General features: G+C 37.9%; 1 protein-coding gene across 1 annotated transcript in view; it reads left to right on the top strand.

The window, feature by feature from the left end:
- pcdh1a (protocadherin 1a) overlaps window positions 1-27,961 on the top strand; it is an 86,882-nt gene that overhangs the window by 35,878 nt on the left and 23,043 nt on the right. Inside the window, exon 4 of the mRNA XM_052568208.1 lies at window positions 23,174-23,393. Within this exon, the coding sequence (XP_052424168.1) occupies window positions 23,174-23,393 (220 nt within the window). The remainder of the gene's footprint in view (window positions 1-23,173; window positions 23,394-27,961) is intronic.

The raw sequence follows: 27,961 nt of genomic DNA, 5'->3' as shown, positions 1-27,961 counted from the left end.
TAAATAGAAACAAGTTTATAAGTTTTGGGTTTTCCACTCAAAATAGCCACCACTCCTCATGTAGTTCATTTCAATTCAATTCAAGTTTATTTATATAATGCGTTTTACGATACAAGTAATTGCAAAGCAACTTCGCAGAAAATTAAGTTTCTACATTATTTAGTAGAAGCTTATCAGTTGCAACTGTAAGTTTATGTGCATATGACAGAATTTTTTGGAAAAATCAATGAAAGATATAATCAAACAGACGAGGAACAATATTAACAGAAATTATTATATGATGCAATCACACTTATAGCTAAATATGGTAGTTCTGTATATTGTTTCATGTTAGCATCATCTGAGGTCCTCTGAGGGGTTGGCATCATCTCTTCTCAGGTGTTCTGGATCCAGACTGGAGCTTGTGTAAATCCCATATGGCAAAACAGAGAGACAAATAGAGACATAATTAGCATAGCTGCTGTTCCAACCAAGTAAAATTAATTCATTTAACCCAAGCTAAAGAATAATAATGCGGATTTGATCAGATATAGCTGCAGTCCAAAATTATGAGATGTATTGTCTCTGAACCCCAAACATTATCAGGAAGGCTATTCCAGACTTTTGGAGCCAAGTGTGAAAAAGCTCAACCTCCATTAGTGAACTTTACTATCCTAGGAACAACCAAAAGTCCAGCGTTTTGTGACCTTAGGGAGAGTGATGGAGTGTAGCGTGGTAGAAGACTAGTTAGGTACGCGGGAGCTTAACCATTTAGGGTATTATAGGTAAGTAATAATAGTTTGTAACTGATACAGAACTTCATAGGTAGCCAGTGCAGAGACTGTAAAATTGGGGTTATATGATCATATTTTCTTGACCTGGTAGTGTAACAGAGTAGACCATATATGGCAATATATGTTATAAAATAAGTACATTGTACAAATTTATGGATTAAATAATACCCTTATAGTACCCTTCCTGACTATAGTATGCCTCAAAAATATATTTTTTATGAATAAAAAGTGTGATTCTAACCATTTTCTGCACCACTGTTAAAGAAACCTGAATGATGTCTTTTCTGGTAAATGATGTCACATATGTGTGTAGACTAAATTATTATGGGCTTAGATTGAGTAGTGTGATTGGGTTGAGTTCAGACTGAGGAACATAAAATTTACATTTAAATAAAATATATTGATTTTTATAGTAAAATATTTAACAAGAAAAGAACACAAATGAATGCTTACAGTGTTGTCAAAAATCATCATCGGAACTGTGCACAAGTACAAACTCACTGAACTGCCTCAGGGACATGACAAAATGCTTGGTTTAAGATAAATGTAAGACATTCTTTTATGTTAAAAAATATTGAAATACAATCATTATTTACTTATAATGGGCATACCAAAGTATTGTGAAAAGCTTCTAGCAATTCATTTTGGTGAACCACCACTTAAAAACTCTGGGGGACAGAAATATTACTGAATCCCAGGAATGACCCATATATAAAGCTGAAAAAGCAGCCATTACGCCAAACTTCAATGTCACAGTCTATCTATCTATCTATCTATCTATCTATCTATCTATCTATCTATCTATCTATCTATCTATCTATCTATCTATCTATCTATCTATCTATCTATCTATCTATCTATCTATCTATCTATCTATCTATCTATCTATCTATCTATCTATCTATCTATCCCAAATGTAGAGCATCAATGTTTTTAACATTCTTGTGACACTGAAGACTGTAGAACTGGCTGCTGCAAATTACACTGTACATTACAGTAAGGACTTTTTAAATTATATTTAAATAGAAAACAGTTTGCGATTGTCATTGTGATAATTATGATAATATTTCACAGTATCATTAATATTTTTATTTTAACTGTATGTTTCATCAAATAAATGCAGCATTGGTGAGCAGAAAGAGACTTATTTTATTTTGCATAAACAAATGAAAAAAAAAAAAAATCCAAACTATTGACCAGTATCATATTCAACTTTAACAGAGCTGACACAAACACACACATATAGATTAGTCAGCTGATGAGCTCTTTATCAAATGTTGCTCAGTGTATGTTTCTTCAGTGTTTTTTATTATGAATTAGGCGATTCAATTATATCAAAAGAAAAGAAAATTGACTGATGGCTTCAACAAAAGCTTATATCAACAACTAATAACCTTGAGGCTGATGCAGGGTGTGTCATGAAAGGTTTTTTCTTTTTTTTTACTTCCAGATACTGGACTTTGATAGAGTTTGTTTACTGTAGAGAGTGCATGCACATTAATTGGACTGGCCTGATGTAAGAAAACCATTTATATTTGATACTGCTGTTGTTAGCTTTGTTGTAAGCTGCTGTCTTGAAATACATTCTTGAAATGTAATCTTGACAAATTTGGTAGATTTTGGTGTCCCCCATTCAAGAAGATAGGAGCCGCACTTGTATTCCAATTACTAAATTGGGAAAGTGACTTTCACACCAACCAAACAACTCGGAACCAAAAGCCCCACAGCATCATCAGGTGAACGAGATCTCACACTCTGAATTGGCCATGTGTAGTAAAGGGAGTGCAAGCGATGAGCTGGGAATTGGTTTCCGGAGTGGCTCATGGTGCACACTCATGCTCCACTCCTCTTTTCTGCTCTCCTCTCTCCTTTCCATTCATGAATCAGAGCCATGAGAGCTCCAGCAGCCCTCATAAATAAAGCAAGAGGGGAGGAAGGAAACCTCTCTCTCTTTCACTCCCTCTTTCGAAAGTCACAAAGCATCGCTCGATCCCCATTACGTAACTATTGAAAACAAGCCCATCAAAAACCCTTAGCAGTGGTCTGAGGAGCGTCCTAAGAGAACCTACCGAATGATGAGCCCCCACTTTATATTTTTTCACACACGATCAGAAAGCATTAAGGTAGGTACACAAAGTGTGCAAATGGAACCTTATGCATCACAATCGATCAGATCTTCTTTTTTTTTACGCTCTTTCTCCCTCATCAGCCAACTGAAGACCAAGCATGGATATTGATCTTTGATGTTTGGCATAACTATAAATGCACACAGAGAAGAGGGAGTTTTATCTCTATTGGATTTCTCCGCCCCTATCTCCTGGGACCCTTCACGCACTCACATCAAAATGCCACAAAAATGCCAGCAGGGAAATGGAAGCATTATTCACATATTGGAAAGATGCTGGCAGTCACAGCCCTCCTTCACATCCTCTTCATTATCTACCTCACCTGAAAATGCCACCGCCTTTCATGTGACTTATCCCCACATCAGACGTCCATGCAAATTAAAAAACCGAGTCAGATTTGAACCAGGGAAAAGCATTTCTTTTTTATCGGTTTTGAAACCTTTCTTTTCCAGGACTGTCATTTAAACAATGCAGAAAGCGCAGGCTCAATATAGATAGACAGAATGCGAGGGAGAGTGGAAGATGGGGAACGGCACACTCTATATTTGATGAAGTGGATCAAAGCACTGCCACGCTAGCTGCCACCACTGGCGTCTCTGCCTTTTTATTTAAATTCAATACATTATTTATTTTTAGCTTGACAAGTTAATGCGGGGTTCTTTGATAGGAACTCTGGTAAAGCGCATGGGGCTGTGTCTTTTCATATGTTTGCCTTATATGTTTATGGGGAGCAGCGAGACAAGAAAGCCTGTCAGATAGACGCTGATGAAAGCAGCTCTGAAAATGTCACTGAGCCGCCGGAGGTGAGATGGGTCCGCAGACATGTGACATCTTTAACTGGAATGACACAGATCACCGAAAACAAAGTGGAAATTAAATCAAGCCTCTCATTTTCTCGTGGGTGGCAATGAGGAGAGACAGGCAGGCGAACACGCATGCTTGTCAGACGCACACACGCTCTTTGAGACACCTTTAGTCAGCCGAGTAGATCGCAAATAGGTCCAGGGAGATTCGCCGGCATATCTCGCCATCCCCATAAAGATACCGCAGCGGCAGGACAAATGACGAAGGAGATTTATGGAGAAATCAGGCGGCTTCAGTTCTGCTAAATTGGTCTGCGTTGTTCTGCAGAGCAACAAAAAAAAGTGCTGTTATTAAGAGAGAGTTTGGTGCACATGCCAGGCAGGCCTCATTAATCTGATGTTAGGAGCTGCGTTATTGAATGCAGTCTTGGGGGAAGGACTTCAACGGGTTATATCCGAGAAGATGTTGTGTCTGCACTGTTGGAGGGTTAAAGATAATGGCCCACGCTCATTTCTTTTTTCCGATGCTCCAGAGACACCAGAGTGCAGTCATGTGATGTGATGTGATTGTGCGCTCCCCGCTTTCCAGAAACGACTGGCACATTTATGCATTTACACTCCCAAGCAAACCCACCCACGTCCAAGGCCGGAGGAACTCTCTCCGGATGGCTCTCAAACACGAGAAATCCATCTACTAAGTGTCATCGCGATGAGTTTCCTACCGCAGCTGGTTTAGGCTAATGAAATGTGTCCACTGAGGACGGCGGGGAAAACAGAGTGAAAAAAAATAGAGACGTTGTCGACATTCTCTATCCTTAAAGCCAAACACTCTTTTTCCATGGATTACCTGCTCACTCAGAGAATGATCAGGTAATTGAAGATAACACCACTTCAGCTTCCAAATAGTACCGTGTCAGTGCTAATACCAAGTTGGCATAACAAGTGGGTCTCAGATTGTCAGGGCGCATTTAGGACTTCATAGAGCACTGGTATTCCTTTCTAATGCCTACTGAGAGCTGCGGCTGAGGCGGAACACAGCAAACGTCTCCTTTATTCCCTCATTTGAAGGGGAATATTGCAAATCGTTGCTGAAAAATAAGAAAGCGAGGCCAGACTTGGGGCGGAGCGTGGGAGCCGGTCCACAATGGGGCTTGTTTATTTTTGGCTACCTAGATTTAACAACCCTGCTGCGTTTACAAAGGCTTGTTTGAAAACTAATAATGAATATCAATAGCATAATTACCGAGCTGATGAAATAAAAGAGGCCGGACACCACGCGCTATTTTCCATGAAAAGGGGAAATGGACGAGAGCTCTGTCCATCAGCGTTAATTACAAGGAGTTTTATTCAGCTCGTGAACTAATTAATGTCTTTTTTGAGGCGAAATATAATGGACCACCTGGTCATTTCATTAGACGCCAAAGGCCTTTATGGGTTTAAGAGCCAATAAAGCTTGTTCTGGAGCATTCTAATTACAAACGGATAAAAGATACACTCATGAATATGGATGTGTAAGCCATATATGTAAAGCTTGATAATGAGGCCTTTTGTGAACACTGATGCTTTCCTCTCCATACCTTTTGGATAGTGATAATAAGTGATGATAATGAAGCCGTATAGATTTATACGAGCTTTCAAAAGTTGGAGCGAAAGGATCTCGACGTTTTCGATTTTTCTCATTGGCTCTTCCTACAGCAGTTTACACTGTCAGGTAAGACAACACATCACTTTAAACTTGATATCACACAAGCCTAGTAACACAGATACAATCTACACACTGTCGGCACATTGCGTATATATGTGTGTGTTGTGTTTGAGATGCAGAGAGATCACGGTCTGTCAGAAACATGTCTGTCTGGGCCTTCCAATACTGTGAGCTAATGCTGTTTGATGTATTAACTATGAGGATGGGGGCAGTGGGGGTGTGTTAGCATGTGTGAGTGTTTGCGTGGGAGAGAAACAGAGAAAATTAAGTGTGTTTTGCCTTGGTGTGCCGCTGAATGAGAGGGGAGGAGTGTTGAAGTTGTTTGATGTTTTAATAATGTTTCAGGCTGATTGAGTGTCTCTTTGTTAGATGGTTTCGAGTTTCAATCAATCTCTCGTTTCAACCAATGAGTAAACACTTTCACAGAAATATGAACAGAAGTCACTCAAATGCAATGGCTTTGACGTGATTATGTGTGTGCGTGCATAGAGTTGAATGGAATATTGTCACTAAAAAGAACTGCAGCACCAAAACTATCGTTTCACGAATTTCGGCACCTGAGGCAGATGACAATGTGTTGCTATTCAGTGTAGTTTGACAGTGCAGGAAGTGTAACGTGAAGCGTATGTTAATGTGTTTTACCCATGAGATTCATTAAATGTGCTTTTTATGCACTTAGCTGATTTGACATTATCACAGTTTTATTCTGTAATTTAGCTATGTATCGAATCCTGATGGGATGTTTACAACGCTCATATGAAATAATACTTTTGTAAAACAAATAATAATGTTTTTAAAACATTAAGTTTGGTAAGACTTATTATATTACTTCATTAGAGCAGCTTTGCATTTTGTTTGCATTTCCTAATGCATATAAATATTCCATTATGTTTGCTATCAAAATGACTTGCTTACACATTTAGTTTTCTTCCTTTATTAATAAAAAAAACGATATTAATCATGAATTATTTGCATTTGACTTAATCTATTCCCAGCTCTTGTTTCATTTTATCATTTGCCAAGGCTGTTTATTTGTTGCATAAAGTATTGATTTAGTATCAGTATTGAGGAAACGGAGGCTAGTATCAAATTGACGCCAAAAAGTTAATATTGATCTAACTCTAGTGTATGCAAATGTTTATGTGCATACAGTGAGCATGAACACACTGGAATGTTGCCAGCATAAAGACTGTGATTTATCTCCAAGTTGGCATAGATGTATCTTTAATCAAAGCCTGTTTTGTTGCTATGCACTTTAAAATTATGTGTGTGCCTTCATCACAAGTCAGACTGAATTTGAATAATTGAAAAGCTTTGAGTTATAATGGCAACTCATTATGTTCGCAGAGCTGCCTATTGCTTTAGTTGATGTTCGGGGTTCAAAACAGCAATGGCCACTATGGCATTATAATGCATTAATGTGTGATCACAGAGAGCCGTCTTTAGGAACAAGCACTGTGTATGTGTTAAAAAGAAAAGAAAAATAAATAAATAATAACAATAATAAAATGGTGTTAACAGTGTCTCCAGAAAAGAATAATTATTTTCACAAGTATGTTTAACCTGCATTTCAATAGACGTTATTGCCTTAGCAAACAGATGCTGGGTTCATACTGTTGTGGAAACCCATGTTGCTTACCCATTTGATTTGTTGCTTCTTGGTTGTATTTTGGTACGTTCAAATAAGATGCATCAAGATGCAGGCAAGAAGTTTGACAAAAGTGCCACAAGGATCAATGTTGTGTGTCAAACTTGGTACCAGGGTTAATTAACGTAACAGCACTAATTTACCTACATTATTTGTCGTAAATGTTTGATTAACATACAGTATTTTGTATTCCCTTTCATGTGTTGTGTAAGGAGGTCCAGATCATTTTAGCCATTCAGTTCATTCATATGGTTTATATAAGTAAAATGGTCAAATAAATGATTCAAATAGTGAAATAAATAATTTAGAGATTCATCTTAACCCCTGCTGATTTTTTATCTTAGTCCAGAATTGAACCAAATGCTGCTATCCTTCACAATCATTCATATTATACATTTGAGTTGTCTAGTTTTATTATTTCTGTTTTAGTAGCAATGGTTCACATGTTAGTCTTTCAAGTAAATGGTCTTAATATATTGCAAATTATAGACTAGTTGTACATCCATAAAGATGTTGTTGTCCTTAGCTAGTTTTTGTTAGGAACGTGTGGCCAACTAATTGAAAATAATTAACAACTTTAGGACACCGTTTAAAATTTTTATAATAATATAATATCAATAACAGTAATAATAACTGTACAAAAATAAAGAAAAATAAAAGTAAAAAAAAACAATGTTTCTTTGCTGTACATTTTACAAGAAAATATTTTTTTTTGCCAGAATTTCACATTTAACAGCAAAATATCTAAATGTATGCAAATCAGATACATATCAGAAGGCAGTACTTTTAACCACAATTTATGCTATGAATTTGCACTCTGTTTCAGTCTGTGCCTGATTTTTGTAGCTTAACAGAGCTCATCTGCATTTACTTTAGTTATAAGAAAAGCAACAGCTTGGACATGTGAACAACATGAGATTGTAAATCAGTAAATAATGACAGCATTTGCATTTGAGGGTAAAAAAAAAAAAAAAAAAAAACGTTTTAATTGCTGATCTGCATTAGCTGGAAATGGTGTTAACACATACCGTTGCCCAAGTTTTCAGAGTGGAAACTGTGGCGTACCCTGCATATGTCCGCAGGGATCGAGACCATGTGCCAGGTCCTTTTTTATGTTTTTTTTTTTTTTCAAGCCAATTGTGATGTCTGTGCCATTTACAGTTAGACTGTGAGAGTCTGGATGTTTTAGAAGAGTTGAAAGCGCTCTGTGTATTTGACACGATCCCTACACTGATAAGGTCCCTGGAGCTTTATAGCCACGGAACTGCCGTGTTAAATACAGACTCAGGCCAGACTCTACTCCCAGTCTGCCTCTCAGTTTGTGGTCAGAAATGCACTGAAATGAGTTGCTTTAACATGGGAATAATGAGTATCGCTGTCTCTGTGTCTCACTATCTGTTTCTCCTAATGTCCTGCAGTAATGTAATGGAGGTCAGTGTCTGCTGCAGAACATCACCTCTGGCTCCCGATTAGTCCACTGACCTACAAAACCCCCTATAAAGCCCAGCAAAGCCTGTGTCTCAAATCCCAGCTTTCTGATTGGCTGAAAACATCTCCAATAAAACTAATGCAGATTTAAATTTGCAGCTTGGAGAAACCTCCTTTCCTTCCCATCTGCTATTCTAATCCCCAACTAGCTGACTCACTTCTTGATTTCCATGAGAAACGACGGCTATCTTTGAAACAAATCCGAGAGAGGGAGGGAGAGAGAGAGAGAGAGAGAGAGAGAGAGAGAGAGAGAGAGAGAGAGAGAGAGAGTTACACTGCAAAAGAAAACACTGGTTCTGGGAAGGCTGGTACATTTCAATCCCTGTGTTATCCAGGGGTTTGGAAGCAGGTGACAGGACCCTTAAGCTTATTCAAATTAATCAACTAGTGTTGAAATGTTGTGAAATCTGCTAACTTACATGTAGACCAACACCTGCCTACTTTTCTCACACTTTTTAAGCTGATTATGGAAGAAAATGTTAGCACTGTCATATTAGCCAAATGTTTAACTAACAAATATACAAGTGACTGGGGATATAAAAGGCGTTCTTGTCAATGACATGTTGTCTTGGGCCCTGATGGCAATTTATTAATAATTATGGATGCAGTGATATTGAAATTCTGTCCCGTGATGATAAGCTGATGACTGATAACCAACGAATGCCCAATATTAAAATTCTATAGATAAGAATGCACAATAATCAATATAATCTGTAATACTGACTCGTAGACTGGTTACACTTTATAATAACTTTCCTTAATAAATAATAATAAAAAAAAAACATTATATAATGTTTAACAAATTATTGGTTAATATATATTCACATATTTAGAAATATGAGATAATGTGCTTGTTAATGTTAACTAATCAACTTAATAAACATTACCAAATGGTTAACAGATCATTATCTGTAATGCTTACAAATGGCATTCAATTTTCATTTCATGTGATCATGCATTCTTTTAATCTTTAAAAAAAAAGAAATCAGATAGTTTATAATGTTAAAAAGCTTTATTAATAAATCATTAACAAACATTTTATAATGCTTTACAGATCATTAGTTCATGTTTAGAAATTTCATTAAACATTCATTCAATGCATATTAAACATTTACAAATGATTTTAACAGAAATTATACAATGATTACAAGTTTTTTTGTTTAGTTCTTTTGAATGCTAACAAATATCATTAAACTTCAGCTCACATATTAGCTAATGCTCATTTTACATTATAAATGTTGTAAAAATATTGCTTAATTAATCATTTTAAGCACTTAACACATTATTCATGTTAGCATATTATACATTAACTCAATCACAATCTGTAAAAGTCCCATATTTGTTTTTTGTTTGTTGTGTAGACTTCTACCATTTGCACATCTTAAATCGTTTATTAATTATTTTTTAATGTTTTTGCAGTACACAATCTAAAGTGGAAACTATTCATCGATTGTAAATGTTTATTCAACCCTTATTCAACGGTACTTAACAAATACATGCTCTTCTGAAGCATATAACGGTTACAGTAAGGAGGAAGTTCTGTGCGGACACCCCCGACTGGGTTAGAGGTGTGGTTGAATCCCTATTCAGAAACATGTGGAAAACACATTACTTGTTCTACGGAGCCACTAAAGGGACATGGTTAGCTGCTTGCTAGCACTAGCCTGTTACATTACAGTACATAATATTTTACTTACCATGTAAACAGAGTAAGAAGAGATGACTGATAGGATGATGGCGAATGATTTGCAGATCCTGAGCACCACTGAAAAACATCTAATCTTGTAAAATGTGTGTGGTAAGTACTGCGAGTGCTGCTCCGTACGGGTGATCGGGAGTCTCAAAAGTGATTGTAAAAATCAAACGCGCATTAATAAGAGATTGAAATGCCCCATATATAAATAACAGCTCCATGATGCCCGAAGTTTATAGACAGTAAAATTACCCAACTATATAATTGTGACAGAAGATATTGATGTATATTTGTTTCTCATATCTAATTCCTTTAGGTGTTCAAATAATTTTTTTAAATGGAAATATCCTAGCCTTATGAGCAGTTGATTAATGCTAATCGAAGGACTGTTATGATAATAAGTGCCGTCATTGCCAAAAAATATGTTTCAACACGTTACAATCATTATATGGTTTGAGTTACAGTAGTGTATCTTCTAAATTAAACAGTTTATCATACAGATTGAAAACATGAATTGTGTCTCTCTCCCTCTTTCTCTGTTTATGGATGTTGGTGCATGTATGTGGGGGAGGGGTGGGATTTTCAAATAATAATCAAAGTGATTTTCAAATATGTTTTTTGCTTGGAATGCCCATCCCTAGCCCGGTCATGTGCTGACGTTGAGTAGCAAATATGACAAGTCAACAGAGCTCTCACAAAATCTATAGAGAAGCTGTAGTGAAGAAATAATTGTATTACTTTAGAAAGTCTAAAGGGGGTCGCACACCGGACGAGAAGCGCAGCGCCGCGTCGCGTCGCGCCACGTCTTTAAAATTCGAACACATTATTCTCTATGGGAGTACACACACCGGCGGCGCCATTCGGCGTCTGTCCGCGGCGCCCAGCTACGACTCAGAACGCTGTTCAAATTTCTGCCGCGCCACAGAGCGCCATCCGCATAGTTTTATATTAAAAAACCCAGATGTTATAAACTGAAACTGAAATTAAAGTACAGCACACTTGTTTCATTCAAATAAAACATTACAAAGTGTTTGGTTACGTTTTCAGCAGCACAGTTGCCTAGACAACAGATACAACAAAACAATAACAGACTTATTATAATAACACAGATTATTTTCATTAATTAACGTTAAAAACTCAGCTTTTATCAATTAAAATCATATATTTAAAATAAATAATATAAAATAATAGATGAAGTTAAAACTCTCCCATCTTGCTGCGAAATTGAGCTCACGCATTTAGAATGTGCGCGTCCAGTGTGCGATACCTCGAGTTGTCCTACATGTGGCGCGACGCGACGCGGCGCGTCTCGTCTGGTGTGCGACCGCCTTAAGGCTACATGAGGATTTCCATGTCATTAAATATTCCTAGAGACACAGCTTGTAGCCTTATTCCTTAGCTTAAAATGTGTTGTACAAGAAAACCTTTCAGGGTATTGAAGAAAAAGCACAATATCATAAAATGTTTGATCTCTGCAACTGAGGGAAAAACCTGCAATGTAATGCCAAAGACTTGAAAGATGACCCGATGAAAGGAGGGAAAACATTTAAATGCAGACTATAAAAAGAACACAAGGCAAGTATGGTCTTCATGTTGGGCCATCTTGCTGAATGTCACTCTTGCCCAAGAAGAACATAAAAGGCCGACTTAAACATGCTAAAATTCATTTACATAGATCTGTGGAGTTCTGGAAGAACGTTTTATGGAGTGATCCAACTAGAACCTTTTGGACCCACAAATTATCTGTATGTCTGGTCCAAAAAAAAGCTAAGCTAATGAGCAGAAGAACACCTTATTCATGGTCAAACATGTTGTTTACTGTCGCAGGAAGTGGAAATCTTGACTGTATGAAGGACTTCATGGATTCTTTGAAATATCAGGCCATTTTGCCAAGAATTGTGATGCTTTTAATTCAAAGACTGAAGAAAATGATCAATGGACTTTCTTGCAGGACTTTCATCCCAAACTATAGGCCTACATCCAAATATGATTATGCTTGGTTTAGGGATGAGTTGTAAAATGTCCTTGACTGGGCTGTTAAGTCTCCAGATTTAATTGTCATTGAAGATATTTTGTTAAATTTAAAGAATGCAGTGGCAATGTGAAAGCCACATATTATCAGTAATCTGTAAGCTTTTTCAGGTGAGGAAAGGGCCAAGATTGCAGTAAAGAGGTGACCGAACCTTCTAAGCACCCCCAAGCAGTGATTATTGGTTGTTTTAAGCAATAAAAAAACTCACTCAAACCAAATTCGACTATTGGGAGTTTAATAATAAATTTTGGACATGAATGTTAAGAGCCAATTTGACTTTTTTATTATTCATCAACTTCATTAGTTCCTTCATTAGTGACAAACATCACAGTAACTTCATTACTTCATCAACATTCTTAGAATTACTCAAATGTGTATGAATAACATTTCTCTAATAGTGTACTAATGCCTTTGTTGGATTGTTTTCATACAATTTTGTTCTCTGCAGTATAATATCATGCAGGTCAAGGGGGTTGAATAATTTTGATTGCAAACGTACATATATGTATTTGAATTCCTTATTTTCCTGTGGGTGAACATTCCATAAATGCCTACACTTTTAATGTTAATTACTGGTACAGACTTACTCCATTTATTGCAGAGTACAGTGTAGAACTTTGGTTCGCTTGTTTTAGTGTGAATTCAGATGCACAGAAACACAGAGAGAGAGAGAGAGTGAGAAGGGGAAGTGAGCAAATGCCTTGACTTTCAAGCCATTATCACACCACACTAAGCACAGACAAACACTTTGCCTCGCATGCACACACATGAATGCGTAATCACAAACTCCTCAACTCTACATGCATCCTCGCTTAATTGGAAATGTCGGATCAATGCTTTCTGATTACCAGGTTTCGCAAGATAGTTTGTTTCTGGCTTACGGCAGTGGTTTTATACGGCTCTGTTTTTTTCTTCTTCTTTTTCTTTAAGGACTAACCTCTCTCTCACTCTCTCTCTCTCTCCCTCCCTCCCTCAGCTCACTCGCAAGACCCAGCTGTAGCCAGAGCTATACTCACCCATCTGTAATCAGCTTTTAATTCATTAAGAGGACAGAGCTTTGAATTCATCAGCTCTACTCTGTGTTGTTTCACCCACTGGCTAAAGTGGGTGGAGGATGAGATGTGAGCAGAATCATCTACTCCATCATTTGCTTGGGATCTTTGAAAGGCTTTGAATTCCTTTGATATTTGCAAACAGAACTCCAGACAAGACGTCCTTCTGATTTCAGAAGCGAAAGGAGAAAGAACATGAGCGAGCCGGCCTCGCTGCAGAAAAAAAAAGTAAGAGTCCTTTTTACGTCTGGTTGAACACACTTAGGCAGCTGCCAAACCACAGGTTTGCTCAAATGGATCAATAAAAGAATTTTGTCCTAGTTCCAGAGCGCTCTGTGCAGGAGATGAAAGAGATCTCCATCTTCTAATTTAAAGGGGTCATATGACGTCACTAAAAAAAAACATAATCTTTGTATTTGGTGTAATGCAATGTGTTTATATGGTTTAAAGTAAAAAAAAAAAAAAAACACATTATTTTCCACATAATGTACATTATTGTCGCTCCTTTATTCCCCGCCTTCTGAAACGTATGGGTTTTTACAAAGCTCATTGTTTTGAAAAGTGAGGTGTGCTTTGATTGGCCAGCTTTCCAGTGCATCGTGCTGAATGCCTCAAGAGTGTGATGGAAATGTTACGGCCCAACATTAGGGATGCATCGATCCGATACTCAGGATCGGTATTGGCTCCGATACTGGCATTTTCTGCAGATCGGTTATCGGTCAGACGAGACTGATCCAAATTCGATATTGTGCGTTTACTATTCTGTGTTATTGTTGAGCCCCACGAAAGGCATAAAAACATTATAAAGCACCAAAACGTTTTTTGTGCACTACATTTCAAGTGTTCTGAAACTGTTCCATAGTTCAATATGAGGTACAGATGAATATTTAAGCCATTAAATAAAAAAACATTGAAACTCTCTTCAAGAGCGCACAGTAACTTAGGTTTAAAACTGTTCAAAGAATAGGCTCAATAAACTAGCAATTTCCGTACTAGTTGAACCAGTTCACCAAATCAGACTGAACTGTTTGAAACGTTTTGCATCTCCAGTAAACATTAATCCACAAATTACTTAAATTATTCACTTTTTTAATGTGGCTGACACTCCCTCTGAGTCTAAATAATCCAATATCCTGGAGTAATTCATGTACTCAAACAGTACACTGACTGAACTGTGAAGAGAGAACTGAAGATGAACACGAGCAGAGCAGCATGTGTGTTGTAATAACTGTTCTATATGGACTCTGAGGGCTGCACAGCCTTTGCACTGTGTCTCCGTGTTGTTTCAAACTCGTCATTCTGCACACGGGATGCACATAAGTGCTCGGTGCCACTCTATTTTGGTGCCTTTAGCATTATATTACTTTTCTGCGCAATCAAAGATTATTAATAGCCTTTCTTGTCATGTACTATCTATCACATGTTGCTGCATTTATTACTGTGCTATACATTTAAAAATACAGGAAAAGTCCCTGTGCACCAGATGGCCAGTCCGCCCCGACATTGTGTGTGTGTGTGTCTCTCTCTCTCTCTCTCTCTCTCTCTCTCTCTCTCTCTCTCTCTCTCTCTATATATATATATATATATATATATATATATATATATATATATATTTATGTATATATATATTTATATATATATATTAGGGCTGCACGATTATGCTGCGATTATCAGTATCAGATTATTAGCTTGTCAGTGAACTACGGCTCTGTCTATTAAGTGCCGCTCTTTTTGAAAGCAGGTGATGGACATTTACTGCTGATCACAGAACCGGCTTTACTAACGAGACACGCATGACAATCACATGTGATTAATCATGGGAAAAAAAAAAATTTAAACATAGAAAAGTAAAAAGACTGAAATAGTATTTATTGTAAAGGTACTCCAATAAACTTATAGAATATAGGTTACAGATCCATAAGAATTTCTGTATTTCAATTTTTATAAAATCATGTCGTTTAGTTGTGTGAGGAACATACCTGAATTTAAGTCATTGCATTGTTTATTGCCATTCTAGAGGCATGTTAACCCTTTTAAACCTGACATATGAAATTGTAGTCTGAAACAGTTTTATTTTATTATTTTAAATGGAAACATTCATTAATATAAGAAAATATGGTGCTCATACTCAAAGTGTTAAAACATCTTTTACAAAAAAGTAAGATGAAATTCTGTAAGATCTAAATAAGATTTTATAATAGTACAAAATACTACAGAATATGCATATAATTATCAGTTGACACTCTTTATCTCCCAATAATATGTCGTAGTAAAATTATATCAACTTGGTTAGTTTTATTATTTTATTGTGGGGGTCAAAATATAATGCAATGCAATACATTAATCATTTAAAACATACAGATAAACATTCCTCATAAGCATAATATATAATTTTTTTGAAACATCATATCATGATTTCTCTTATAAATTAGCTAATTTGTTTCAGTCCATAAATTAATCTTAAAATATTAATTAAAATCTAAAAGTTAATTTAAATTTAAGATTTCACTGCAAAATGAGAGCCACAACCCAAAAGGCAAAATTTTAGATTGATACTTAAGGCTTTATCAATGTATACCTTAACATTCCTACCCTCACTTCAGATGACAGAAGGCATGTAGCAGATTGTGTACAACAGGTTTTGATAGTGTTGAATATTTAGTTGATAATTTTATAATTCTGTATCCAAGCAGCGTTAATGATGCACTCTAAAACCTCTTTGTTTACATAAGCATAGCAACACCATAAGAGAAACTGTGCTCGCTTTTCATTGGTTCTCATGTATATCGTCAATGCGGACGATTTAAATGTGTTAAATGTATAGGATTTGAGAACTGGGGCAGTTTCCCACACCACCTTTACAGTACTTCTACAAAACCACTGTGATACAGTAACTGTCTTTAGTAGTATAATTTTTAACTGTGAACTATCTTCCAAGCTATTCCATCATACTCTATTAATAGTGATGCAAAAAAACTATTCCGAAGGGAGCTCCTAAAGTCTAGCGCACGCTGTCATCTCTTCCCACAATCCCATTATATATCAGGTCCTTAAAGCAATTTGAAGCTGAGCTCCATGCATGCCTTCCAGCCAGGAGCTTTAGGGGCTGAGATATTAACTCTAAAATGGAGGTTTAAGAAGGAAAAAGGTGTCCACTTGGGAGTGGATAGTGAGGATTAATTTCTCAAGTGCTTTTCTCTCTCTTTTTTGTGCCTCTCTCCTTTCCCTTCCACCTCCACGTTGTGGCTTAATATTCCGACTGGCTCTCCCAGTGTCACTCAATATTTTCAAAACAAGGACTTTCAGAACACAGCGCAAATGAAATGCAATTTAGGACACCCAGCCCAAGTGTTTGCCCACCTCTGAATGCAAACACTTGCAGTGGGGCCAACCTAGTGCATCCCTCAGGATAAAGGACTTATAGTGGAAAAACGGCTGCTTGATCCACCCAGATTAAATGGTAATATTCAGAAAACTTGACACTTGCGCACCACTGACACGGCTTCACCTTCTAATGTTATAAAAGAGACTTGTGTTATTATTTTATGTTATGCTGTGACGGATCCGTACTATTCTCTCTCGCAGGAAGTCAGATTTTTCACGTCGGAAAATTGCAGGTATATACCTCTCATATGTTATGAAATGGGTTTTTCTCCCCGGCCTTAAAAGAATCGGCAGATGTCTCGAGTGCCCTCTGATATGAAAAATTCAATTTAAAAGGATGAGAGAGAGAATGGCGCCCGGGCCTATTTTCATTCTCTCACACGAAGAGATATGAGAATGATGTTCTATTGTGAGGGGGGAAATGATGCCAATCGAACTGCAGAGAAATTCCTTCATAATTCAATTCAATTTCCTCCAAATCCCAATGGCAGCCTACAGTTCTAGAAAGGTGGGGTGGGGGAGAGATGGAGAGATTGTGAGGGAGGCAGAGAGGGAGTGACAGACGCCAGGTGAGAAAGGGAGGAGAGAAAGGTAAAATATATAGGGTGTGAAGAAACTGGGAGGAGAAAAAGGTTAAAATTTAGATGGTGTGAAAGAAGTAAAGGTGAGATGGAGAGGTGTTACAAAAGAGTGCAGATTAGAGTGTTTGTTTCGCATCTTGTCCTGCTGATGGACAGGATGCCGAAGAGTTTGAAAGGTTATGGGTTCACGGCAAGGTCAACAGTGACAGCCATTGCAGTCTAAGAAGATAATGCCAGAGCTGAGTTAGGGATTCGGCTACTGTATGTTTTCCCAGTCAGGACCGAGATTCTTCTAGATTGATTAGATGCCTGTGTCATCTGATGTTGCACACAACAGAAATGATGTTATTTATCTTGCGCTCACCATAATCATTTATTGAATATAGTGTAGACCAGGGCTTATCAACCTTTACAAATATCTCACAAAGACTCAGGAACCCACAATGTAATAAAGGAAGATGAATTCTTTTTAAAATCGAGAACAAATTTATTAGGAATTAAAATGTATACAAGATCTCTATTTGAATGTTTATTCAAATAGTTAGAGTTGATTGTTTAAGAGCATTTAGCTGTCAGTTTTCCTTTTGACCTAAATATCCGTAAAAACAATATAGTTTTTTTTTTTTTTTTTTTTTAAACATTGGTAATACATTAATGCACTGCTTGTTATATTTTCATCATCAGTTTTTTTTTATTATTAGTTTAATTATCATGTCGTCATTGTAATGTAATAATAATAAAAAAAACTTTCTATCTGTAATTTCGTTGACAAGATTAACACTAGGAGCATTCACTGAGAAAGCATTATGCTGGCTTTTAGTGCTGTTTAATTGCCCACGTTGTCTTTTCCTGGTGGCCAATTTACTAAAGAATTATGTAAATTATGTAAAGGTGTAATTCTCTTTCAGATGTGAATGTGTGTTCGTCTACACCTTACATTAGAATGCATGCCCAATTATAGTGTGCTTCTCTATAATTTGATCATCATTTGATTAAAAACTGCTGCCACGATCAGTAGAAAATGTGCACAAGCATCTCTTTGTCATAAAATTGTGAATCCTACCAGCTTTTTTTGTGCGTGTTAATAGAGCAGTGTTCATTGCGGAAGGAAAATACCACTGAGTTTTGTGAATAAGGCTTAATTTGCATAGAAATGACACTAAGTTAATTCAGGTGCTATTTCAGCACATTTACCTGGATGTTATTCCGAATATCTACTTTAGCGTTCTGCAGAGATGACAGAGTTTTCATTGAATTATAAACTCCCTTTAATTTTGATTGTGAGTGATTAAGACTCTAAATTTTATATATAAAAATGCTGTGAACAAAAGTAGTATGCTTACCGTTAAGTGAATTCACTGCCTATGTTTTTTCCTGTATCTTATACCCGGCGTTCCCTCATTTAAAACTTTGTCCTTAGACCAATAAAGTGAAGTATTGATGTTTTCATATAACTTTTTAGAATTTTGTAATTTTTTCAAAGCATTAAAAGATGTTTCATTGACATGTCTGGAAAGGTCTGTTGCGCTGTCTGCTGTGATACATTACGTTAGAAATTGAAGGTTGTTTTCTCAGCTGCTGTCCTATTGTTAATTTAGAGATCTTTCCTGCCCTTGTGCACCCACACTGAGTAGGAGATGTAGTGTGAACCACTGTGCTCTCGCTTGGTTTAAGTCAGTGGGTGAACTCTTGCCGCCATGCTTTAGTTAAAGGGGATCTGAACGAGCATTCAGGCTGCAGGGCTGCAGGCGTGTGTGAGGATCAATGAGCCGCTGCTTCAGAAGGCATGTAGAGCAGAGGAAAAATGAGCTGCGCAAACAAACATGACAATGAAGAAGTGCACCTCGGAAGAGATGCAGCCAGCATAAAATCACAGAGAGCTGAGAAGTGGTGGGGGGGTAGGCACATACGGATCTGTTCTTATTTTCCATCCGACTATTGCCTCTTCTGCTTTTCCTCTTCCATCTTCCAGAGTTGTGTTTTTCCTTTTTTTTGTAGGTGCAATAGCTTGGAGGCAAGAAGTGTGACACTAGGGTCTTCAAAGACTCCAGACTTATCAAAGAGACACAGGGAGGGAGAAATAGGGAGTTGAGGAGGGGCATTCTTGGAATGTGTTGGAGAATGAAACAGAATGGGGGGGGGGGGGGGGGGTCACGAAAACAGGAAAAAGTGAAGACATGAAACAAGAGAAGAGGGTATAGTGATTGAAATGAGAGAGGGCAGGAGAAAGCCATTGTCAGACCTGTTTAGCATTCACTAGTGGCTAATTGCACCAGCAAAGCTTGGTAGATACAAAAACCCCTCTGTGTCTGAGAGACTTGAGAGCTTCTCCCTCAATAGATCTCCCTCCCTGCCTGGAAAACGGTACTCCTGAAGCAGAATATTTAAAACGGGTACAGGGTTTGAGGCTGCAGCAGCACTGACACAGTAAAAGCCTGCATTGGCCCTACACAGAGTACAGGGGATCGAGCTGCCACTTCTAATGACAAATCTCATAGTTCACGCCATTTGGTATGACAGCATGCAGGAGTAATAGGCTGAATGAATCACTGGTAGGAAAAGCTCAGCCTCGCCACCCTGCCTACAGCTTAAACCACTCCGTGTATCGGCTATCCATTTGTGGGCTATTTCATCTCAAACCACACCTCGTATGTGATGAATAGACAAATATCAGGCAGCACTCCATTATACACTATACATTATACAGCCCAGCAAATGTCAATTTCTCCCACTGTCTCTGGGTTTTATTTCTGTCAAGTGAAATGCTCTTGCATATTCTATATTGCATGTTTGTATTATTCAATTGTGCACTGTTCTAGTTTTTCTCCAATTCCTTAAGGGCCATCTTATCTATCTCTTTACTTTGTCCAGTCATATTTGTGGCGCAAAATCAAACTGTTCTTTGGCTTTAAGTCCAGTTTAACAGCCAGTCCCAGTAACCCTAATACGGTTCTCCATTACTGGCCTTGGAGACAGCAGATTAGCACTCAACCTCTCCAGTCCAAGTTTCTCTACAATCTAAGTCTCAGTCTCCAGTCCAAGATCCCTCTCCAATCCAATGCTCCCTGCCTAGTCTCTCCAAAGTAAGACTTTCTGTCTGGTCCAAATCTCTCTGTCCTGTCCGAGACCTTTTCCAATCCAGGACTCCCTGCCTAGTTCTGGGCTGCCTCTCCAAAGCAAGTCTCTCAGCCTGATCCAATTCTCTCTCTCTGATCCAAGACTCTCTGACCTGTCCAAGATTCTCTGCCCAGCACAAGACACTCTCCAATCCAAGACTCTGTCCACTCTACAATCTTAAGATTCTCTCTCTGACTCTTCTTCTAATCTAAGACTCTACGAGACCCTCTGCCTTCAAAGTGCCCAACTTTGAAAAAACATGCAGGCTGATTCTAATCAGGTATCACTTTATTCTAGGCATCAGTGCAGATCTCAAGCCAGCTAGAATGGAGACTGGGCCTCTTACATCCCAAGCCAAGGGGCCCTGTTCCTTTATCTTGGTCCTGCCTCACTGCTACCCCCGTTACACAACCCCCACATCCCTCCCATCCCATATCTGCAGTGCTCCCCCTGGAGGGAGAGAGAGAGACTGGACCATGTGCTGAGACTCTACCCCATCTGCAGAACTGCAGAGCTGCAGCTTCCAGCAATAAGGGGGGATAAAAATGCTGACTCTCGAGCAATGCCTGTAGGAGCAGTTTAAGCAAGAACCCATATTTAAATAACTAAATGCCTCTCTAAGGTTTAAATAGCAACATGTCTAAAGTACAATTCTAGCTGCTGAGAATGCCATTATTCCAGGATGGTACCTGGGATGGCAATGCTATTAGCAATTAAGATATCATAACTGTAATAACATTATTTCCCTAATAAAACCACACTTGAGGATTTTTTTTCAAAGTCCCTTACTGTAGATCAAACGCTTCAATTTGCATACTACATGTGGCCTTGTAATCACTACATCCCTTTACAGTGATCAAGCAGTGCCATTTGCATTTTCTACAAAGCATGATAAGAACATTTTACAATAGATAAAACAATGACTAAAATGTGCACCACCCGAAGAAGGGTTTGCACGTGGTCCCTTGCACATCAAAGACTACAAATTAATAAGAAAACTTAAAAAGGAAATATATTAAAAAAGTTACCGCCCCGAGACAAAGCACCCCTTGGTTTTCCCCTATATCTTTTGTCTCTATTCCACACACATACAACACTTCCACACAGCTCTGACAACAGTAGGAATAATCTTGTGACTCCATGTCTGAGTTTGCTAAGGAAGTCGATGTAATTACTGTGCAGTGAGAATGTTCATCTACTCACTTCAGTGCCTCACTAACCGTAAATACCAGGGCACAAGGGAGCACACGAAGAACAGGCCGACAACTCATGAAAGTGACAGAGTAAAGAGTGACCACAAAGTACAAATGTTCAGTGGAAGTGTGTGTACAGTGTATGAGCAATGAGGGGATGTGTGAAAGTAAATTGATTTAGGGTGGGCAGAATGACCAAGATCTTATATCACCGTACAAGTAATTTAATGTCATGGTAAGAGTATATATCACAATATAGTTAATGTTGCTAGAAATCAAACCCCTAAATGTATATATCTAGTATATGTAGTACATATGAGTTTATACAACATTGATGTATGGTTATTTAATATATAAAACATCATGGGGTTTGATTTCAATCAACCATTTATGTATGCATAATTGCGATCACACCACAGTTGAATTCTCTAGTACTGCAAGTTGCAGGACTGCCATTAACAATCTACAGTTTTAACAATTTACAGTTTTATTCTGGTAGAACAACCGGCTGGATGTACATTATGCCTTAATTAAAACAAACATTTAACAAAAAGAGGCAGAGTTCTGCTTATTGTCGCGGTTCATCGTCGATCGCTACTTTCCATGCCTAACAAGTAAGGTGGCTATTGGCAGTGGAAACGCAAGCCTGATCAGGGTTACCCGTACCGAATCATACTGATCATACCGCTCAGTGAAAAGGAGTCATAAGTGGCGTGCACATCTATGACACCGTTCAGAGAGTATGTTGTCATTTTCTAATCCTAAAACTGTCGCATGTATGTAAATGAGCAATATGTTGCAAGACTAGCTATGCAAATGTACAGATTAGCAATATTTGTGTGCGCACTGCGTTTCTGAACAATTTGGACATTAAATTTCAGGAGAAGTCAAGAACATTGTTGATGAATGAGCTTATAAATAAACATGCTGAATTACGGGATAAAAAGAAAGCCTTACAACTTTGGGATGGTGAAGTACGTACCGTTAATGGTCTCTCTATACAGGTACGTTTTAAATGGCCATGTTAATGGGCTTTTTATATGAACTAAAATTGCTCTCTTAATGGCCCTAATTCCTACTCTAAAATGGTTCTGTTTGCCAGTCTGTGTGTGTTTGTACGTGTGTGTGCAGCCTGGCACTATCGATCCCTCGCTGCAGTCGGCGAGCTGTGAGCTCACACAGAATTGGGAATGGAGTTTTTTTCTTTTTTTTTGCAGGATTCTGTGATTTCCACTGTTTTATGAGCTCTGCTCCTCTGTATTTCAGCATGAGTGTTTGCCCTCATTGGCCTTGTGAAGAACAACGTGGTCACCTAAGCAGTGATATCAAAGCAGGGTTATATTGCTTTCTCCCCTCTGCCGGGAGATACTCTAATAAGTGATTCCCTCTTTACCATTTCCCCTCAATCTGAACAAAATGTTTCCTCATTAGCCGCTCCTCTGGAAATTACATATTGAAAATGCCCCTCTGCTGAAGTGTGATATTACAAATTTAGTGGTCAATTAGCCTAGTTTTTGGGCCTAAAGTTATAATTACATTGTTTTGTGACTGAAAGCCCCTCTTTCCTCTTGATCGCAGCTCCCGCATCGCAGAGTGACATTCTCCACAGCCAATCCCGTGCAAGATCAGCAGGACTCCTCTCAGCAGAGCTACTATGACAGTGGTCTGGAGGAATCCGAGACCCCCAGCAGCAAGAGCTCTTCAGGACCACGTATCGGCCCCCTCGCCCTGCCCGAGGACCACTACGAAAGGACCACCCCTGATGGCAGCATCGGAGAGATGGAACACCCAGAAACCGGTAGGCAATTTAGACTTCCGTTACATCTCATTTGGCAGGGTAACACTGGATCCAGTGAAAAGTTGCCCAAATTTAGTCAACACTGCTTTGTTTTGGCCCAAGCTAGATCTATGAGTTTGGGGTCAGAAGCAGACTCAGCAGGGTCTGCGTCTTGCCCATCAGCAAGCCCTCAATCACAACAGCAAATCATTCTTAATGACCCTCTCACACAAGTGTGCTAATTAAAAACGCAGACTAATGGAGCTTTTGGTCTCTGAATAAATCTGCACTTTGACGTCTGCCCAGACAACAGTGTGCTGATCGTAAACAGCTTCTTTGCTCAAGCCAAACTGCTCTCGCAGCAGCTGCTGGGGTCATAAAACAATGAGACAGAAAATGAATCCAAAAAAGAAAACGTAAGGACTAAGCGGGATGGCCTAACGTCAATTTTTATTTAGCCATTACTAAATTCTCCCGGAAACATACTACACATTCTTCTTGTAATTCATTTATGTTGTCGCTCTCATAACCAGAAACGTTCTCCGAGCAGCTGCCACTTTAAACGTTGCCCTTTCAAATTTGTCTCTGTTCAATTTAAGCTCTATTACTGCAGCAACCGTTCCATAATATCACTTTTCCGCACAAATCTTCTTCAGATTTTTGCTCTATTAGTGCTGTTGTGATTCATTACCATGCTGATATCCCTATGGATGTCTCAGTGAACTCATGTTAACATTTTAGCAGTGAACTATACCTTAGCCTTCTCACATCAGTGTTTTAACATGCTCCGTAAGACACAACGTCCTGTTGATTTCACACTGGGAACCTGTGCAGCGTGTGGGGTGTGTCTGCCAGCCCTAAAGACATGCATCAGATTCCAGGGGAACCGTTTAGGAAGTGAAATGTCAGCACTGCATGTGACTGGCTCTGTGTTCAACAGACAAAATCCTACAGCAAATGAACACACAATGAACCTTCTGTTTGTACATTGCCTTGTGTGTCTCACCTTAGTCTGATGTGTTATGCATGATTTTGCATGATGGTTTTTGGCCAGTATCTCCATGAAAATAATATTATTTTAACTCTGTTATATATGTCATGGAATAGAGCAAAAATTCTAATATATCCACACTGTCAACCTTCTGTATGATGAACAGAAATTTTAGTCTGACTAGCAATATTCACACTGTTGTATTTCATAGAACCCGTATAATAACTATACAATAATAACAACAAAATATATTGTTCATAATATTTTATTGTACTTTACTGTATAAAGTATTGTTTCTTATTCAAATATGCTTTATTCAATTATAAACGTTAAATTATATAAACTCATTATTATAAAAAATTATTATAAAAAAGCTAAACCAGTATATTAATATAATCACAATAATACTTTTATACTGAAAAATTACAAAAATTTTATTTAATAATAATAATAATAATAATAGTTATTTATTTCTTATTATCACTAAAATATTTTATTCAATATATATATTAAACTGAATAATGTAATAAAGTAATATATTAACACAATAATAGTAAATAACTGTAAAATAACCCAAAAATATGTAATTTTCTTCTTAGTATTATTAAAATAATAAATTATAAAAATGTTATTTAAAACAATATTTGTATATTTTTAACTGTAAAATTACAAGACTAATTTTCATCGCTTTGTCAATTACTTTGCTTTAATAAATAATTCTCTACACAAATTGACCAGGTTTTTAATTTTATTTATTTTAATTTTTTTGTCAAGTGTCAATTTTGCACCCCTGATCAAAGAATAATGCCTTAAATGTTGGTGGTTTTAACTTTTGTAGTGTTCTTCTTTTTGTCCCGTTGATGTCTACAAATATTATTTTGGTATTCTCTTGGGGGGAAAAAAACAACAACACACGGGTGAATAAAAAATTTGCTAAATGTTCATGTTTTGGTGAACTTCTCCTTTAAAGACTAGCGTGGCACAAGCTGGCTTTTTGTTTTTTGTGGGGTGTCGTGAGAGTGAGAAGACTGAGCATTGTTGGCATCTTTGATTTGATCCAGTTTGATCTGAACGAGAGTGAGTCTGACAGCCCTGCTAGCACGTACACTGATCAGGCAGGGAGGGGAACTGTTAACCAGAGGTAGACCTAATTAAAGCTTGATTCTCACCTCAGGGAGATTATAAAGAAATCCCTCATTGAGAAACGGAGGAGAAAATGATTTTAAAAAGGCAGTTGTTCCCACTCCCCCACCCCCTCTAGCCATCTACAATACGGTGCTGCTTCCTGCCTCCTATTTATTTTTGCGGTGGGATTTGAGTGACAGGGTGCCAAGCAGGGGCCGGTGAAGGGTTTTGTTCGCTGCCTTTGTGATGATTGACAGGTGTGTGTGTGGGGGGGCAGGGGGGTTACTCCGTTTAAGCTGGATGAAAAGCAATATGTGAACTTCACACACACATTCCTGTGCATCTGTGGCCCACAGCAGAAATGACACAGTGGATCCCGAAGCAGTTTGGCCTTTGGTTATGAAAAGTCTCCTTTTTTCTGTTGCCGACGTTGGCCCCTTCGTGCACGAAACGATTGTGTTTTATGATTTGCTCTGACCTTTGTTACCAGTCCTCTTGATTCCCAATTCTCATCGAGAGCGCTGGAACACGACACATTGTTCTCTTGCCTTTTTTAGATTTACAGTGAACACCTGATTCAGGGAGCGACTGCAACTCTAAACCAATCGTTTGAAGCCTGGGACAAAGTATCGAATATCGTCCATCTCTCAAGCTAAGCAAATGGAAGATGTAATATTTCACATGCCCTTCACGGGATATTTGACACAACAACCATTGTTAGCTGCTATCAATTCAGAGCACAATATACATGATACCTCTAATCCATCCAAAAGACCGCAAACTGACGTACCAAGAGCTCCGCTAATGTTTCAGCCTGTCACTACACTGCTCGTTTGTCAATCGACTAATGATTGATTGGTGTCATCATGACAGAGTTGAGCAGCACAGAGCAGAGTCTAGTGATTTATATTATGCATATACAGTGCACTGCGTTCCCCACACCAGCCAAAAACTGACATTGATCAACAGATATTTGATTTATCTTTGATTTACTGATTTTTTTTCCAAGAGTGGAGTGGCTAGTATGTATGTAGTAGTACATTAAATGATCACAACACCATAATAACATTATATTTCAAATGGTATTAATAATAAAAACAATTAAAATGTTTAAATTATGTCCCATTGCAAACAGGAAATTATTTAACAACATTATTCAGCAACAGTGTTTTTTTTAGTATCATTGGTATACTATTATACATTTTTGTTTGTATAGTTTTTATTAAATTGTATTTATTTTAGTACTTGATCTTTAAATGTTGCCTTGATTACAACATTAAAAAACATTTCAGTTAGTTAATTTTATTTAATTGTTTTTATGAACTATTAACTGTATACACGCTGGTGATAGAGCTTAACTATTTAAACCATAACATTCCTTTAATACAGTATCCCAAAAAAGGTTTATAAATGTAATAGCTATATTTTACGTTGTTTGCAGTTTGCTTTGTGTTTTTCACTTTTCTAGCAATAGCCAATTTTAGTCTCCACAACTTTTTGAAAGTTTTTTCAGCATGCATTTGTTTGGTTAGTGTGTGTGGTAATGGACCACTATACGGTGCTGGAATGTGTTATTTTTACTTCTGTATGTTTGTTGCGGATGTTATCAGTCGTGGAAAGCAACAGTGGCATTTTCTCTCCAGCTCGCACCTCTCAGACGTGGACTCTAATCTATTGCTTTTCAGCAGCTTGCTATCCGTTCTAGTGAATTCACAAAACAAATTGCTAACAAATGTCACCCCAGTCCAAATATGCATCCACCAATGGACAGTTGCCTCTTTAATTAAATAAACCAGGATTAGAACCTGGAACTTTTTACATACAAAGTAATAATGTTATGTTAATAATGTAATAATTGTAATTATGACCATCATAAAAAGTAAAAGTGACGTGACATACAGACAAGCATGGTGACCCATACTCAGAATTCGTGCTCTGCTTTTAACCCATCCAAAGTGCACACACACAGCAGTGAACACACACACACACACACCTTGAACACACACCCGGAGCAGTGGGCAGCCATTTATGCTGCAGGGCCCAGGGAGCAGTTGGGGGTTCAGTGCCTTGCTCAAGAGCACCTCAGTCGTGGTATTGCTGGCCCAAGACTCGAAACCCACAACCCTAGGGTTAGGAATCAAACTCTCTAACCACTAGGCCATGACTTCCTAAGACACACTTATTGTTCAGTTGCTGACCTGCAAGATCCCTGAAATGATTAGTAGATCATACTAAACATGTACAAGTTCATGAACAATTTTGTTCATAACCTAATTAATATTTATAAGAAATATCTGTGCCGTTTTGTGACATCACAAGCAGCATTTCTGTGAATTCTAACATTCTAATTCAAGTCTTATTTTGTGCTGCAGAAAACACATTTGTCTCTAACATCAATGTAATTGACATCTCTCATTTTGCGGTTTGCAGCAGTTTTATCGTTCCATCAGTAAATATCAAATTGGAGCTCAGG

The sequence above is a fragment of the Carassius gibelio genome, chromosome B10 (genome assembly GCF_023724105.1).
Source record: "Carassius gibelio isolate Cgi1373 ecotype wild population from Czech Republic chromosome B10, carGib1.2-hapl.c, whole genome shotgun sequence".
Taxonomy (NCBI): Eukaryota; Metazoa; Chordata; class Actinopteri; order Cypriniformes; family Cyprinidae; genus Carassius; species Carassius gibelio.
The sequence above is the reverse complement of the archived record's forward strand: the minus strand, read 5'-3'. Positions and strand labels throughout refer to the sequence as shown.